At 46.2% G+C, this 17553-nt stretch overlaps 1 protein-coding gene across 2 annotated transcripts in view; it reads left to right on the top strand.

Annotated features, from left to right (window-relative positions):
- The window catches only part of CASP10 (caspase 10), a 41867-nt gene extending 24733 nt beyond the window's left edge, over nt 1-17134 (top strand). The window contains exons 6-8 of one of the 2 annotated variants that reach the window (XM_008258926.4): nt 6879-6990; nt 7487-7979; nt 12026-17134. In XM_008258926.4, coding sequence (XP_008257148.2) covers nt 6879-6990; nt 7487-7979; nt 12026-12179 — 759 coding nt within the window. In that variant the 3' untranslated portion in view covers nt 12180-17134. 2 annotated transcript variants of the gene reach the window in all.
- The last annotated feature ends 419 nt before the right edge of the window (nt 17135-17553 follow it).

The following is a 17553-nucleotide window of genomic DNA, read 5'->3' as shown; positions in this document are numbered from 1 at the left end:
AGCACCTAAAAGGAAACCTGTAGAAGTGAAACAGACACTATGAGAAGCAATTACTTGAACAGCCCTTGTCTTGACTGTTGAGGAAAACCTTTTTTATTTCACTTTATCTATTTTTTTATTCTTTTTTTTCTTCTCTACTTAATACCATTGGCTGAACTTCTTACTTAACATAGCATTAATCATAGATGTCAATTGAAAATAGATCCCAGTTAAAAATAAGAGTGGGAATGAGAGCAGGAGGAACTGTACAGATTAGCACACAGTCCCACAGACCTACCCTAAGGCTGAAGCTAAAAACTTGCCATGGGACTCCAATTCCCACTTAGCTGGGTGGCACTAATCCTATCTTATGTGATAAAGTGATCATATTAAGTATGGAATTGATCATATATATAGGACCATCAGTCAAAGGGATCACATAAATAAGACCAAGTGCCTGGTAATAACAATAGATAGAATTACAAAGGAAGAGAAAGTTCCAACATGGGAAGCAGTCCACACAGCAGACTCATAGGATAACAAACACCCTAAACAGCACTCTGACCTCAGAATCAGCTCCTAAGGCCTGACTGAAAACACCATGAGAGCATTTCAGGCATGGAAAGCCAAGACATAGTGGCAAAAATGGTTCTGAATGAGGGATCTCTGTGAGTGAGACCCCAGTGGAAAAAAGGGGCTATCAAAGAAAGATGTAGTTTTCTCTGAAGGCAGGAGAGAATTTCCACTTTGCATATGGCCCTGTCTAAAAACTGACAGAGTCTGTGAACTCAAAAGGCTTCCATAGCCTTGGCAGCTCATGTCAAGAGCCTCAGGTGATCACTGACGCCATAAATAAGAATGTCAGTTGTTAAATCAACAACAGGAGTTGCTCTCCATGCTGGACCTCTGTCCTTAATGAGTTGTACTATGAGAATTAATGGTAAAACTTGTCTTCAAACTGCACTTTATACTTTGTGTGTCGGCGTGGGTACAAATAGTTGAAATCTCTCTTTAGTAAAGAGTTGGTCTTCTGTATATAAAGTCAACTGAAAATGAATCTTAATGGAAAATGGAACTGGAGCAGGAGTGGGAGGTGGGATGGGAGCACAGGTGGGAGGGTGGGAATGAGGGAAATAAACACTATATCCCTAAAAGCTGTACATATGAAAATTTATATTCATTAAATAAAAACCTTCAAAAATTTTTAAAATCCCTTGCATGTAGACACTATCTATTAGTACACGTAATATAAACACAATATTGTATGTAGTTGTCATGTCCCTTGATAGTCCTTTAATCTTGGACATTTCTATAACTTTTCTTCCTCTTTGGGACACTGAAACAGTTGAAGAATGCAGCCAATCCTCCTGATTTCCATAAAAAGTAGAGACTCCTGCTCAGTTTTGATGTATGTGATTAGAGTCAAGCTATCCGTCCTGGCCAGCATATCACCAAGTGATGTTGTATCTTTCTTAGGGTCTCACGTCTGGAGCTACATGATGTCTATCTCTCCCAACCCCCCACCCCCTCATTGGAGATGCTAGTGCTTGACATTTCTTCATTACGTAGTTCATTTTATATATTTTCCCTACCCAACTATAAGCAAGTAAGGGAGAGATGTTTTAAGACCCTGCAAATACCCTGTTCTGCATAAATGTCCCCCAAGATTGAGCACCCACTGAGGATTCTTGTGTGATCGGGCATTTACTCTGCTGGTGCAAAAGCAGTGCTTTGCTTTGCTTTCTTTCTTTCTTTCTCTCTCTCTCTCTCTCTTTCTTTCTTTCTTTCTTTGACAGGCAGAGTTAGACAGTGAGAGAGACAGACAGATAGAAAGGTCTTCCTTCCGTTGGTTCACTCCCCAAATGGCCGCTATGGCCAGTGCTGCGCCGATCCGAAGCCAGGAGCCAGGTGCTTCCTCCTGGTCTCCCATGCGGGTGCAGGGTCCAAGCACTTGGGCCATCCTCCACTGCCTTCCTGGGCCACAGCAGAGAGCGGGACTGGAAGAGGAGCAACCAGGACTAGAACCCGGCGCCCACATGGGATGCTGGCGCCACAGGCGGAGGGATTATCCTAGTGTGCCAGGGTGCCAGTCCTATCCCACTGAACTTAACTGCACCCCCTTCCTTCCCCCCACCCCCACTCTTTCAAGGGCTTTTGTGCTCAGATTCTGACATGCACGTGCAGCACACACACAGAGTTGTGCTGTTGCCTTTCGGGGATGCAGCGGTTTCTCACAGGCCTGGTTCAGCCTGCGTCTCCAAGACACTGCAGTTTTGTTGATCGGGCTGATTGTGCCCATAGCCAGATAAAGATGAGGGAGCTTGTGGTGGTACCGGACGCTCAGGGGGCTTGGGGACAGCCCCTCCCATTACATACGTTCTCACGGATGCTCGGAGTCGGGAGGTGTCTTGGAATCTGTCCCTTTCCATCAGGTGACGGTCAAAGTGGGGCCAGGTAACTCCTCTCCCACTTCCTGTGCCCCTGACGCGCTTTCTCACTTACAGGAACACTGCTGATGATTAGGCTTAAGAAGAATGCTCTAATTTATTTAAAAAACTGAGTAAATGTTTTGAAGATCTAATTCCTTTATTTTTTGTTACAGTTATTTACTAATTTGAAAGAGTGAGAGCGAGAGAGAGACAGAGACAGAGAGACAAAGAGTGCTCTCATCCACTGGTTCATTCCCCGGGTGTCCCCAGTGGGTGGGATTGGATCAGGTCAAAGCTAGGAACCAGGAACTTAGTCCAGGTCTCCCACACGAGTGGCAGGGACCCAACTACTCGAGCCATCACCCCCGTCTCCCAAGGGCCTGTGTTGGCAGAGAGCTGGAGTCAGGAGTTGGAGGCAGGAGCTGATGCCATGCTAAATGCTTTCCATTTGGGGGGTTGTCCTCAGGGGATGCTCTGCCCTCAGGGAAAGAGGCGGGTAGCCCTTGCAACCTGCAAGCTCTTTTCTCCTCCCTGTCCACGCGCATTGCACATTTTATCAGCCCTGGAATAAACAAATCCAGGGGCGCAGGGCCTGCAGCTGCCGGGGTGGAGGGAGCCACTGCCCCTGAGATGCTGCGAATCTCAGCGGCGTCCCTCCCGTGGCCACAACAACAGAAAGGCCTGGGGCGGTCACTGAGAGGGAGGCCAGGGTTCTGCAGGAAGGGAACTGCGGCTTAGGAACAGAGAGGTGGGATGTCTTCCGGATAATCTTCCTCTGCACTTTCTTTTTCCAATTCAAGGCACACACGGGCTGTTCCAGGCTTTCCTCTGGGGGAGGGCGGAGAGGGCTGAGTGGCTCCTGCTCTAAATCCTGACCTGGCAGGTTCAGGAGAATTCGGGCAGCTGCTCTGCTTCCAAGCCTCGCAGTCAGGCACCCTCGGCAGGGGCTGCAGCTCGCAGGCCGGCAGTGACAGAGCAGAGTGTGCGGTCAGAGCAAGTGGCATTGGGTGCTGCTTCTGTTTGCAGAGGGAGAGGAGCAGAAGGGAGGGAGAGGGAAGTGCCAATGGTGAGCTTGGTGCCTGAGTCCTTGGCCTTGAAGTCACAACCTTAGGAAGACACTGCAGAATCTGCCATGGCTAAACTGCTGAGGAACGAGCAGGTTTTGGGTGACGCCTGTCTGTGAAATGGAAAGTTTGCCTGAGTCCCTTCATCTTTATGTTTCTGGAAATTCAGGCTTCAGAGCCCCGGACTCATCGCTTCCAGCCGAGCCTGGAGGTGCATGATGGGGACAGTCACTTTGCCCTTTCGCAGGGACTGTTCTAGGAGCTTTCTAGGGCTCATCTCATTGAATCCTCCTGTCGCCTGGGGAGAGGTACCGCTGTTATTCTCATGTAATGCCCAGAAACCTGAGTCCCAGAGGTCCAACACTTGGCTGAAGGTCCCGCCTCTCAGAAGCTGTGGAGCTGGGACTTGAACCCAGCAGTCAGTCTGACCCCAGAGCTCACTTCCAAGAATAAAGCCATTGCTTCCTGCTTTCCGATTCAGGGTGGCTTCCCCAGGAGCGCTCCCTACTTGGCCTGAGCCCCAAGGACTGACCCCCAACCACAGTGAACAACTGACTCGTGGTGGCGAATGCTGGGCATGGGAGAAGCAAACAGTCCTATGTTGCACTTTCCTGTTGCTGTCCTGAGCCGGTCACCCACTGCGGACTTCCTCTCTGGCATGATTCTTATCCAGAGGAGCAGGAGTTTCAGGAACACTTGAAAGCAGTGCTGAATGCAGTCAATGCCAAAGGCATGACTAAGCCCAGGACCATGGGCTGATCTTTGCTCTGCCCCAAGTTGGTGCGTAGAGCTCTCGCCCTTCCTCCCCTGCAACTCCACAATCCAGTTTCTTCTTAATGTCCACCCAGCCTTTAGATATCCTGGAACAGGTGAATGCTGACTCAGCACAACCGTGCTTTCCACTTGGAAAGCCTGAGTAGATACCCAAGGTCTTTTTTTTTTTTTTTGACAGGCAGAGTGGACAGTGAGAGAGAGAGAGAGAGACAGAGAGAAAGGTCTTCCTTTGCCGTTGGTTCACCCTCCAATGGCTGCCACGGCTGGCGCACTGCGGCCGGCGCACTGTGCTGATCCAAAGGCAGGAGCCAGGTGCTTCTCCTGGTCTCCCATGGGGTGCAGGACCCAAGCACTTGGGCCATCCTCCACTGCACTCCCTGGCCACGGCAGAGAGCTGGCCTGGAAGAGGGGCAACCGGGACAGAATCCGGCGCCCCCGACTGGGATTAGAACCCGGTGTGCCGGCGCCGCAAGGCGGAGGATTAGCCTAGTGAGCCGCGGCACCGGCCCCAAGGTCTCTTAATTCCCCAATGTACCCCCTGACAGCAGCGTGGCTTCCAACCAAGCAACAAGCCCCTGCTGTCAGGAATGGTGGCTGAATTTATGTCACAGAGGTGCCTAGCGAGCAAAGCAGTCCAAACTGATGCAATATCAGAAAATTTAGGTCAGGGAATCCATGTGCTTGGAGAAAGATGTTTGCAGAGAGTGAACACCTCTCCTTCCAGGTGTTCACACCAGCCCTGGCCTCTGTGGAACTGTTGAGGGCACCTGCTGACTTTCTAAGACTTGAAACCAGCACACAAGTCCGGTCTTTCTTCAGGGCTCTCTGCCCGGGGTCCAGCCCGTAATGACTCTGGGGGCTTTGAGCTTTTTCTGACTTGTTCCTCTCTCTTTCTCTGACTCTCTGTTCCTTTTTTTTTTTTTTTGGTAGCACTCGGAGATGTGCTGATCTTTGAATATGGAGTGATGCTGCTGTGGCTTTCTGTCCTGTCTACCAATGGGGTTATTTCTGGAGAAGGGAAGTTTCTCTTTCTTTCTTTCTTTCTTTCTTTCTTTCTTTCTTTCTTTCTTTCTTTCTTTCTTTCTTTCTTTCTTTCTTTCCTTCCTTCCTTCCTTCCTTCCTTCCTTCCTCCTTCCTTCCTTCCTTCCTCCTCCTTCCTTCCTTCCTCCCTCCCTCCCTCCCTCCCTCCCTCCTTCCTTCCTTCCTTCCTTTCTTTCTCTTTCTTTCTTTCCTTCCTTCCTTCCTTCCTTCCTTCCTTCCTTCCTTCCTTCCTTCCTTCCTTCCTTCCTTCCTTCCTTCCTTCCTTTCTTTCTTTCTTTCTTTCTTTCTTTCTTTCTTTCTTTCTTTCTTTCTTTCTTTCTCTTTCTTTCCTTCCTTCCTTCCTTCCTTCTTTCCTTCCTTCTTTCCTTCTTTCTTTCTTTCTTTCTTTCTTTCTTTCTTTCTTTCTTTCTTTCTCTCTCTCTCTCTCTCTCTTTCTCTCTTTCTCTCTTTCTCTCTTTCTTTCTTGTTTTTATTCAACCAAAGCGGCTTCATTTCTGCTTGGATCAAAGATGCGCCGCATTTTCGGGGGGATCATTTTAGTTCTGCAGAGGCTGTGCTGAAACCAGCTCTGCTAATTTGTAATACGTGCTGTTTAGAATCGCTTTCAAAGTAGTGGATCAGAGCAGCATGATTTGAATGCAGAGGGTTTAGAATCACCAGTCCTTTCATATGTGACTTCAGAATTCCTATGCATAATAGGTGTGGATAATCCCAAAGGTTTGCAGTGATGTATAAAGGCATGTTTTACAAAACGGGTGCTACAAGATATTCCTTACAGTGGGCCCAGCGGGGCGATTGGTTAGAACCAGTTACTCCAGCTCTACACAGGACGCAGGATGCAGGAGGAAGGAGGGGAGGCTACCAGGACCAGTGCCTTTGTTATTGAGGAAGTGAGCAGCAGTGTAAAAGAAGCTGTGGAGAGTCCCTCGGGAGGTGGTGCTGCCCGGCACCCAAAGGGAATCAGTAGACCACCTACATAGTACAATAAACTTCCTGCCAACTCACCAAGCTGGAAAAGCTATTCCAATGCATTGTGACCTGTGTAACCAAGAACAAAACTGGGCTACCCAGGGCCAGTTCTTGCTTCTGGGACAGCTCTACTGATGATAGCTCTACTGCACTTTGCCATGGGACATCAAGACCACATACTGCATCACCAGCGCTGCAGGCTGCCCAGCGGGGCTTTTCTCCTTTTGTCCTAGCATTTCTGTTCCACCCTCTTATCAATAACCATGCATTCCGCGAAGACCTTTCTCATTCTCTTTAAGTGTGTGTTTTGTAGCACTTTCAAAATATAGAGAAAGAGAGCAAATGGCTGCCCTGTCCCATAAACACCATAAATCAGATGACTGTCACCAGGGGTACTCAGAAGCCAGCATTGCCACTTGTCTTAACTCATATGTTTCTTCTCAAAGGAGCCAAAAACTAAAGTCTGATGGTGTGAAACTTCATTCTCTGGAACAATTCAAATACAAGAAGTTTCCAGACTTTATACTTTTTCTAGAATACTTATTCAAATGTTTTAAAAAAAGAACCATTGAACTCCCTAAAGTGAGGCTCATTGCTAAGTGGTTCGGTTTCGTTCTTCAAGGAAGCCAACGTGTACAGGATGGATCGCAAGCACAGAGGCCGCTGTGTCATTGTCAACAACGAAATATTTACCACCTATCTGTCAGACAGACGAGGGACCCAGAGGGACGCGGGTGAGTCTACAACAGTGTACCAACTGCAAGTTGAAGAGCTGAACATCTTTTTCTTTTCTTCTTTTCTTTCTGGAACTTTGATCTTCATCTCAGTGTAAGGATAAGATCATGTTGCTGAGCCTTTTGTGTGTGCCTGGAGTGTCACCCAACTGTTCAAGAGTGGCAGGCATTGCTGGCTAGTTACAACTCTGGGGTTTTGGGGAGTGCATGTGTGAGACAGCTTGGGTTTCAGCACCCTAATGGGGAGCCTGACCGCGGGAGGGTCACACGGCCTTAGCTTCCTCATCACTGCCGATTCCCAGGACGGTGGTGACAGCACCATGCATACTACAAGAAGACAGGGCAACTGTAAGATTTTATTGTTATGGAAGTAAAAAAAGTCCAAAGCTTTAGGCTGTTTGCTGTGCAATTTTTGTTCACTATTCGGTTTGCTTTACTCCTTTACTTTTTCATTTCATTTCCTTATTTTCTTTTTTTTTCCCCCCTCTCTGTCCAGAGTACCTGAAGCTCGTGTTCCAGTGGCTCGGGTTCAAAGTACACAAGTGTGATAATAAGACTAAGGAAGACCTGGAGGCGCTGTTGCAGGAGGAGAAGCATCACCCAGACCATGATGATGGGGACTGCTTCGTGTTCTGTGTTCTGACTCATGGCATATTTGGAGCTGTCTACTCTTCAGACGGGGTCCTCATCCCCATTCGGGAGATTGTATCCCACTTCACAGCCAAGCAATGCCCTGGATTGGCTGGCAAACCTAAACTCTTTTTCATCCAGGCCTGTCAAGGGAAAGAGATACAATCTTCTGCGCCCATAGAAGCAGATGCTGTGAATCCTGAGTGTGTACCTCCTTCCCTTCAGGACAGTATCCCTGTCGAGGCCGATTTCCTGCTTGGTCTGGCTACTGTTCCAGGTTATGCCTCCCTTCGGCATGTGGAGAATGGCAGCTGGTACATCCAGTCTCTGTGTAATCATCTGAAAGCCTTGGTCCCAAGGTGAGAGTTCTGAGTTGTTCCATCCACTTAACACGTCCATCCACCTCTCCAGCCACCTGTTTATCTATCTGTTAGTCCATCCACCATCTACCAATTCATCCATCCACCTATTCACCCATCTACCCATCCATCCACACACTCATCCATCCATCCATCCAACAAACTTCCCTTAAGCATTAGCATAGACTTGAAAGTAAGACAGGGAATTAAAAACAAAAACAAAAGCAACAAACCACACTCTTTGCCCTCAGGTAGCTCACAAGCTAAAGGGATAGACAAACACGTAAGTGAGAGAGAGCAGCCTCAGGTGGTAAGTACACAGTGTGAGGCATAGGAGATACGGGAACATGCAGAATGAGCACCTCACCAGGATTTGGAGGATCTGAGGAAGCTTCTAGAAATGAAAATGGATGTTAAGCAAACAAATGGGGTGAAAGGTGTGCTGGGCAGAGGGAAGAGCAAGGACAAAAACATGGGAGACTTTTGTTTGTTCCTTCATGTATTCATTTGCTAATCCTATTTACCCGATGACTGTGCTGACTTGGACATTCTGTTTGTCACTGCTCTGGCAACTTCTCTTCTGTCTACACCACATGCTCCTTATCTGCACCCACGAAATGGGCCTTCACCAAGGTTCTTCCCTAGACCTCCTCCTCTCCTCCCCTCCCTGCCTCTTCTCTTCTTTCTCTTGCTTTCCCCTTCATCAAAGTTCTACCCTAAACCCCCTTCTCTTCCCTCCTCCCTTCCCTTCCCATCTCTTCCCATCCATTCCCTTCCACTTCCTACTCTTCTTCCCATTCTCTCCCCACATTCCCCGTCTTTGGCAGATTTAGCTATACCTATAGGCCACTGACACCTCCATGAAAACACCTCCTGTGTTGTCATCTCTGGTCCACTCATCTCTAAATTCCTGGAAAGTAGAAACCTTGTCTCACTCAACTTTATATCCTTGGCACCTGGCACAATATCTGATATGTTGTTGAGCTTGATAAGTATTTGCTGGGTTGATGAACAACTGCTTGAGTTGACCTCAGTGATCGCCAGACATCCCACCTGTGTGTTGCTGTTTGCCCTCACGTCAGTACCCATATTTCTGAATTAATGTTCTCAAACCTCTCTAGAAGCTCCTACTCCTGAATTTCTAGGAATAGCCACAATGCTCTTCTGTAAGTCAGCATTGGAGCCTTGAGTCAACTTTGGAGCCCTGAGTCAACTTTTATTCTATTTTTTATAAATTATTTTTTAAAAAGATGTATTTATTTACTTTGAAAGTCAGAGTTACAGAGAGAGAGATAGAGATAGATAGAGAGAGAGAGAGAGAGAGAGTGAGACAGAGAGACAGAAAGATCTTTCATCCTCTGATTTACTCTCAAGGTGGCCACAACAGCCAGGGCTGGGCCAGGTCAAAGCCAGAAGCCAGGAGCTTCTTCTGGGTCTCCCACGTCGGTGGCAGGGACCCAAGCACTTGAGCCATCTTTTACTGCCCTTCCCAGACCATTAGCAGGGAGCTGGATGAGAAGTGGAGCAGCTGGGACATGAACCAGTGCCAATATGGGATGCCAGCTTCACAGGTGGTAGCCTCACCTGCTGTACCACAATGTCAACATTTGCCTCTTCTTGACCAACTCCTTCATCATCACCATAGCCATCAAAGGCTAATGTGTATGGCTTCATCATCAAGGTGGTATTTATTGCAGGCCTACTATGTGCCTACCCTACTGGGTACTGAACTAGGGGCTATAGATGCAGTTGTTAATAAGAGATAAAAATCTTCACTCCTTGGAGTTTACAAGTCCAATGATGCTAAGACAAAAAAACAAAAACAAAAACTGGGAATAAGTGAGTATTCAATAACACAATTTCTGAACAAAACAAAACAGGATAATGATGTAGAGAGTAAGGGGCCACTTGAAGGGCTTCTTCATGGAGATAACAGTCCAGGTGAGACTAAATGATGAGGATTCACCCAGAAGAAGATTTGGAGACAGAGAACAGCTTGTGCTGAGCAAGATGAGCAGCCTGGGAACCTGCATCCATCACCTGAGAAATAATGATGGTGAGGATGAGGAGGAGGACTGGCAATTGATGCTACTAAAAACTATGGTCATTTGCAAACTATGCATCTGATAAAGGGTTAATAACCAGGACATATAAGGAGCTCAAGAAACTCAACAACAACAAAACAAATAATCCAGTTGAGAATTGGGCAAAGGATATGAATAGGCATTTTTCAAAAGAAGAAATATAAATGGCCAATAGGCACACAAAAAGATGCTCAGGATCACTAGCCATCAGGGAAATGCAAATAAAAACCACAATGAGGTATCACCTCACCCCAGTTAGAATGGCTATCATCCAAAAATCAGAAAATAAGAAATTCTGATGGGGTTGTAGAGAAAAGAGCACCCCAATGTGCTGTTGGTGGGAATGCAAATTGGCACAGCCATTATGGAAACAGTGTGGAGATCTCTCAGAAAATTAAAAAATAGATCTACCATACTCCTGGGAATATATTGAAAGCAGGAGAATCAGCATATGAAAGAAGGACCTGTACTCCCATGTTGATAGCAGCTCGATTCACAGTAGCAAACACATGGACTCATCAACTGATGACTGGATAAAGAGAATGTGGTGTATATCCATGATGGAATATTACTTAGCCATAAGGAAGAAGGAAATTCTGACATTTGCAACAAAATGGATGCAACTGGAGATCATTATGCTAAGTGAAATAAGTCAGATCTAGAAAGACAACACACATTTTGTCTTATTTACGAAAGTTAATATAGAGAAAGTATAAAAATTGTGTGGTTGTCCTATTGTTTGCAATATAGTTATAAATGTTGCTTCACTGAATCATACCACATGTGTGATAATATACCTTCTTTCCCCATATTATCATCATTATGAATCCTTCACTTTGAGATATCAGTGTCTATGTTTTCAAGAAAAAAGAGTATATGTGTGTGTGTGTATGTATGTGTATAATGTCTACATATGAAGTGACTGTGTCAAAATGTAAAAATTATTGTGTTAAAGCTAAAACACTTATTAAAGATTTAAAACTACTAAAAATGAAAAAAATTGATCATGGGTTAATGTAGCAAGTGTTCTAAATGTTAATCCAAATTGCATAATTTAATTCTTTTTTTTTAAAGATTTATTTATTTATCTGAAAGTCAGAGTTAGAGAGAGAGAGAGAAGGAGAGGCAGAGAGAGAGAGAGAGAGAGAGGTCTTCCATCTGCTGTTTCATTCTCCAATTGGCCACAACAGCTGGAGCTGTGCTGATCTGAAGCCAGGAGCCAGGAGCCAGGAGCCAGGAGCTTCTTCCAGGTCTCCGACATGGGTGCAGGGGCCTAAGGACTTGCACCATCCTCCATTGCTTTCCCAGGCCACAGCAGAGAGCTGGATTGGAAGTGGAGCAGCCGGGACTCGAACTGTGCCCATATGGGATGCCGGCACTGCAGGCAGTGGCTTTACCCGCTATGCCACAGCACCAGCTTCATCATAATTTAATTCTTATGACAAATCTCATGAGGACTACTATGATCCCTATTTTAGAGCTAAGAAAACTGAGAGACAGAGAAGTAACATGCCTAGACCACACAACTAGTGAGTGATAGAGCTACAATTCAAAATTGGGTTCTGTCCCTGGAGCCTATGTTTGCTGTAGTGATAAGTTACACCCACCCCTAGAATGTGCTGGTAAATGCTATTCCTCCTGCAAGTCAAGCTCAAATGCTACTTCCTCCATGGGGCCTTCTCTTTACCTCTCAACCAGTACTTCCTCCTCTGGACTTGGCACTGTTTTGTGTTATGAGTATTGTGTATTTGCCATCATTGGTCAACGTCTGTATTCTAAGTGTGTTCCAATGTGCCATGCAACTCTTTGTATCCCTGCTCAAACCAGGAACAGAGAGGACATTATTAATATAACGTGGTATCTGCCATTTATCCATCCAAGCTGTGGCACGTGATATCTTTCCAAAGCTTGATGTGTAATATCTTCATCCTGATTGAAAATCATCTTCCCCTCTGCCCACAGGCATGAAGACATCCTGTCCATCCTCACTGCTGTTAACAATGATGTGAGCCGACAAGCAGACAAAAGCGGAAGAATGAGACAGATGCCGCAGCCTGCTTTCACTCTAAGGAAGAGACTAGTATTCCCTGTGCCACAGGAAGAGCCTTCATTCTAGAAGGGAGTTTTGTGGACTCGGAGCCCTGACAGGAACCTTTGATTATTTCCTCCAACCTCCCACCCAACGTGGGAATCAGTGACAGATGATGAGCTGGTCTCCACCTGTCATTCCAGTAGCTGGAAATGTTCTCTTTTCTCAAATGATCAATTCTGATCTTAAAACAAATTATTTTGACAAGTATGAACATTAGAAAGCTTTTTTTATTGAAGACTTAGGCTGTAGCCCTGACTTTAGTTGTGCATCTTGAAGAGAATATTTGGCCTTGGGTTGTTCACCTGTGAGACACTAGGGGGGACTAGGTACATTTTAAACTTCCCTTGAGCGCCCCAAGAACTGCTGTTCTTAGCCTAGATTGCTCAGCCACTCTGGGAGCAGAAACTACACCTTAATGTCCAATTCTGTCTCGGTTGGAAGCTTTCAGGTACTGGAGACAGAACACCCAACTCAAACTCAAAGAAGGGATTTGTTGCCTCCGGTATCTGGAAATCCACAAGTGGATAACATTGGCTTCAGGCAAGACTTGGATCAGGGCTCAATCCCCAGAGAAGCACCTTCCTCTTGGCTGGATGTCCTCCCAGTTGGCAGCTGCACTGGGATCAACAGCCATACGAATACATTCTGCTCATCTGGTCCAAAGGCCAGGGAGAGAGTCCGGCTCAGGGACCAGAGCTGCTCAAGGTTATCTTTGCTTCGTCCTCGGCCCTTGGCCCGAGAGATATCTGGCAATGCCTTGAGGGAGTAACCTTCCTTGATATTTTTAAAATAAGGTTTTGAATTTTTTTTTTGTACTTGAACTTTTTTTTTTTCAAGAGAAAGTTTTTCTTTGTAATTCCTGGAACCATATTTTGAAAAAGACCTGGGAGGAAGACTGAAAGTCCTGTGGTCAAGCCCGTCCTTCACAGATGAGGAAGCCGAGGTCCTGGGAGTGACAGCAGCTTACCCACAGTTCTCCAGCCAGTTGTGGTCTACCGACTTTTTTTCCTACTTCAGTAAACTGGAATGATATGGTACATAAGAGGACACTATTCCTTGCACATGCAGATGCTCCTAAAAAGATGTCAAGGAATGTAGGAAAATAACTCTTGAGGGTGCCTTTGTAAGTATGGGAAAGTCAAATTCATCTATAGTGGATTTTCTATGAGAGGTATTCATAAAAACGCTGTTATGTAGCTAGCATCACAGGGCTTAGAATGTAGCTTCATTAAGGAACTGTGTCTAATTTACATGTTATGATAATCTCCCAAAGCCGTTGTTCATACAGTCAAGGCCACAAGCTGGTGGTCACAGTGTCTGTTCAGTTGGATACACATAGCCTGTGGCCACTTAACTGTCCTTCTCTACAACTGAGAGATGGCATGGCACAAAGGAAAAGCCAACGACACAGAGACGAAAATCTTGAGTTTCCATTGTGCCTCGCAATTCCCTTTCTCTGAGACACTAACTCAATCCAGCTAGCTTTTCAGCCTCATTTGTAAGGTAGAGAAAGCTTAGTTGTTGGGAACATGAAGGAAAATGTGTAGTTCTGTACTCATTTAAACCTAATCGTGGTGAGGTGCAGATAAGGCCTTTTAGTTTAGGTGGTGGTAGTCCTCCAGAAGGACACAGCAAGGCTTGCGTTTCATTGCATCCAATTCCAGCTAACTTTGTGAGCAGCAACTCAACACTAGCATCTGCCCTGACATCTGCTGCGTGAGGCTGTTTCCCTCTCTGCTTCATGATGTGTCTGTAATAGGATGCCAGCCCACAAAACACTGTTGAAATCTCCTTGGTCGGGGCGGGGAGGGGAGTGGCCTGTGGTTTGACGTGGAAGTCCCGGGACTGTGGTCTGTTTCATAGTTCCATTTTCCTGGAACCTAGTGCTTGTCAAGGGTAAACTCTGGAGTCAGGAGACTTTCGATGAACTTTCTTTTGTGGAGGCCTTCAGCAAGCACTTTCAGGTCCCTGATATCTCTACCTGTGCAGTGTGGATGCACCTGTGTCCAGTGCACACACACCTGCAGGACACCGTTGTTGACTCATTTCTCCTTACCCTCGTCCTCTCAGGCTGTGTGCAGCATTGTACTTGTCTATATTTAAGTGCTGGTGTGTGTGTGTGTGTGTGTGTCTGTGTGAATTTATAACAGGTGAACGGGTCCCAGGTTTTTGACTGTGACAACAGTGATTGTCTGCCCAGAGAGTTATGAAGGAAACGGGCAGATTGAGATTCCTACATTTAAGCATATTTCAGGAAGTTCATGGAAAAATGGCACTAAAAGAGACACTTATTTTAGTGCAGACATTTTTGAAATCCATGCATACAGGCTTTCCCTCCAGAAAGTTAATGGAAAATGCCGATTATGAAAAGCTATGCATAGATTAATTTACTTTCCTCTTCCACGAACTTTCTGAGCTACCTTTGTACTTGGCTTAGTTTTCTAAAACCTACAAGAGCTGTAGTTCCTTTCTTTCTTTTTTTCTCATTTATTCTTTCACAAGTTTACAGCCAAAGGAACTAAAAGACATGAAAACATTTGATAAAGTATTATACAGATGTTACTGTTGTTGAAGTGAAACTGATATGACTGGTGCTTACCGTTGTTAGAACTATTAAGCATCATAGCACCCCGCTGAGCGTGGCTGCAGGGACTCCCAGTGGGAGGTGGCAGGTCTGGTATCACGGGGATTACCCTTGGTGATACATCAAATTCTGCCAGTGCCCCGGTGAGGGAAACAAAACAGCCACTGGTGCATAGCGGATCTTGACTCATTAGGACAAGCACTGACCTGTGGAGCACAGGGGACAGACAACATTGCTCCTGTGGAAAACCAAGTTCGATGTTTACCTCATCGCACAGGTAATTTTTGTGCCTTAGATGATTCACAAACTCTTGCAGGTCGCCTGCTTTCAGAGTGATCCAGTCAGGTTGTACTTGACCCAGGAATCTTGGGCCCTTTGGAGTCTGTGGATTCATTCTCAGGGTCTATGAGTTCTCTCGCCTTTGTTTTTGCATGTTTTCACTCTCCTGTGGCGACCGTCTACTGAAGTGCCTGCACACGCATCCTGGCTTTTCAGAAGGACTGCTTTATATCTGAGTATTGCCACATAATTCCTGTGCCCACCCCTGGTGCCCAAGAAGGCATGGGTTCTATCATCAATTCTTTAATGAGCCATGAGTGGGCAGCCATGGCCAGTGGTCCTCAGGTTAACTGTCAAGTGCCAGTGGTTCATCTGTTTCCTGCTTGTTCCAATCCGTCTTCTCATTCTATGATGGACGACAGCTTCATCCTCCCTCACCTCCACTGAACTTTCTAGTGCAGGGAGCTTGCACCACAAGTGAGGACACTGACTTGGGAGCTTGAAACCCAGAGGCACGGCGTCCAGCCCTCGAATCATGAAGTGAGTCACCAAGTCTCACGGCCATGCGGGGAGGATTTGCAATCCTACGCCTCCAAACTCCTGGCTTTGCTTTGGAAGGCTTTGATCACCCTTTTCTCCATTGGACTGCGACTTGCATGCCACATGTTCTTACTCTAAACTCTGGAGCCACACCCAATACATGTGACTGTCTGCTGGTGATGCATACACATTGTATGTGGTGAATCATTCAACTTTTTTCTGCTAACCTTTGTGTTTTGTGGAAAGTGCAATTTGCGCCTAAGCCTGTGGTAAGAGTATCACAACACGTCTTCAGATTGGAACTATATTTTGGAATTTAGTTTAAAATTTTTTTTTTAATAAGGAACCTTCTTAAAAAGTACTAGAGGGAATTCTGTCTAAAGAATGACTCATTTGCCAATGCAAACCATCATTTTCTAATGTAAGTTCTTCAAATCTCAATGTTTAGAAGGTTTTTTTATTAAAAATTTCAACCAGGGTTCATTTTTATTTTAAGCTTTTTTTTTTTTTTTTTTTGGCCAGGCAGAGTTAGACAGTGAGAGAGAGAGAGACAGAGAGAAAGGTCTTCCTTTTTCCGTTGGTTCACTCCCCTAATGGCCACTATGGCCGGCGCTGCACCGATCTGAAGCAAGGAGCCAGGTGCTTCTTCCTGGTCTCCCATGGGGTGCAGGGCCCAAGCACTTGGGCCATCCTCCACTGCCTTCCCGGGCCACAGCAGAGAGCTGGACTGCAAGAGGAGCAACTGGGACTAGTACCCAGCACCCCAACTGGGACTAGAACCAGGGGTGCCGGCACCGCAGGCGGAGGATAAGCCAAATGAGCCACAGTGCTGGCCTTAAGCTTAATTTTTTTTTTTTTTGATAGGCAGAGTGGACAGTGAGAGAGACAGAGAGACAGAGAGAAAGGTCTTCCTTTGCTGTTGGTTCACCCTCCAATGGCCGCCACGGCTGGCGTGCTGCGGCCGGCGCACCGCGCTGATCCGAAGGCAGGAGCCAGGTGCTTCTCCTGGTCTCCCATGGGGTGCAGGGCCCAAGGACTTGGGCCATCCTCCACTGCACTCCCGGGCCATAGCAGAGAGCTGGCCTGGAAGAGGGGCAACCGGGACAGAATCCGGCGCCCTGACCGGGACTAGAACCTGGTGTGCGGCCGCCTCAAGGCAAAGGATTAGTGTGTTGAGCCGCGGCGCCGGCTAAGCTTAATTTTTAATAGATAATATCCTTATATTATTCAAAGATAAGAAATTAAGGTTCAGGAAAAGTTGTCCCCAATTCTGTGTACCATATATTGGGTCCTCCTTACTTCTATATCCCATTGATAACTTAAGGGCTTTTTAATGTGTAAGCAACAAATACAAACATATATGTACATATATATGTGTGTATATGTGTATATGTGTATATGGTTAATACACTGTGATACTTCTGTCGTGCATTTGATTTCATTTTGAATGATTCTATAAGAAGTTTGGAAATACAGATACCGTTCTGGAATGAGAACTTTCCTGGCCATGTGGACTGGGTACTTGTGAATAGTGGAAATTGATTTGCTAACAAATACAGGGAATTTTATTTAAAAACTTCTTTCTGGTAACCCAATAATGTACGCTCAGTGTGGAATATTTGGGAACTAGAGGAACCCACAGAGCAGAATCTGCATCCATCTAGGCTTCCAGTTTGATGTGCTGTACTTTTCTGTAGAAGATGCTGCATAAGCGTCTCTCAGACAGCAAACTGTTCAGAAATTAGAGGCACGGCCACAGTTTCTGCTCGCACCAAAACAGGCCCGGGATGGGCACACCTGCCCCCAAAGGAATGTGGCAGCCGGAGCAGCAGGGGGCTAATGGACGGACGGTAATTGGTACCTGGGGTGTTTCCAGGAATTTGTAAATTTGCATGAGCACCTAAATGGGCCTGTCTCTGTGAAGAACTACAGCACAGCTCCGATCCCTATCTTAGACCTCCAGACCGAATTCCTGTTCCCAGATCCTTAAGTTGT

Source organism: Oryctolagus cuniculus, chromosome 3, assembly GCF_964237555.1.
Source record: "Oryctolagus cuniculus chromosome 3, mOryCun1.1, whole genome shotgun sequence".
In the NCBI taxonomy this organism is placed as follows: domain Eukaryota; kingdom Metazoa; phylum Chordata; class Mammalia; order Lagomorpha; family Leporidae; genus Oryctolagus; species Oryctolagus cuniculus.
The sequence above is the reverse complement of the archived record's forward strand: the minus strand, read 5'-3'. Positions and strand labels throughout refer to the sequence as shown.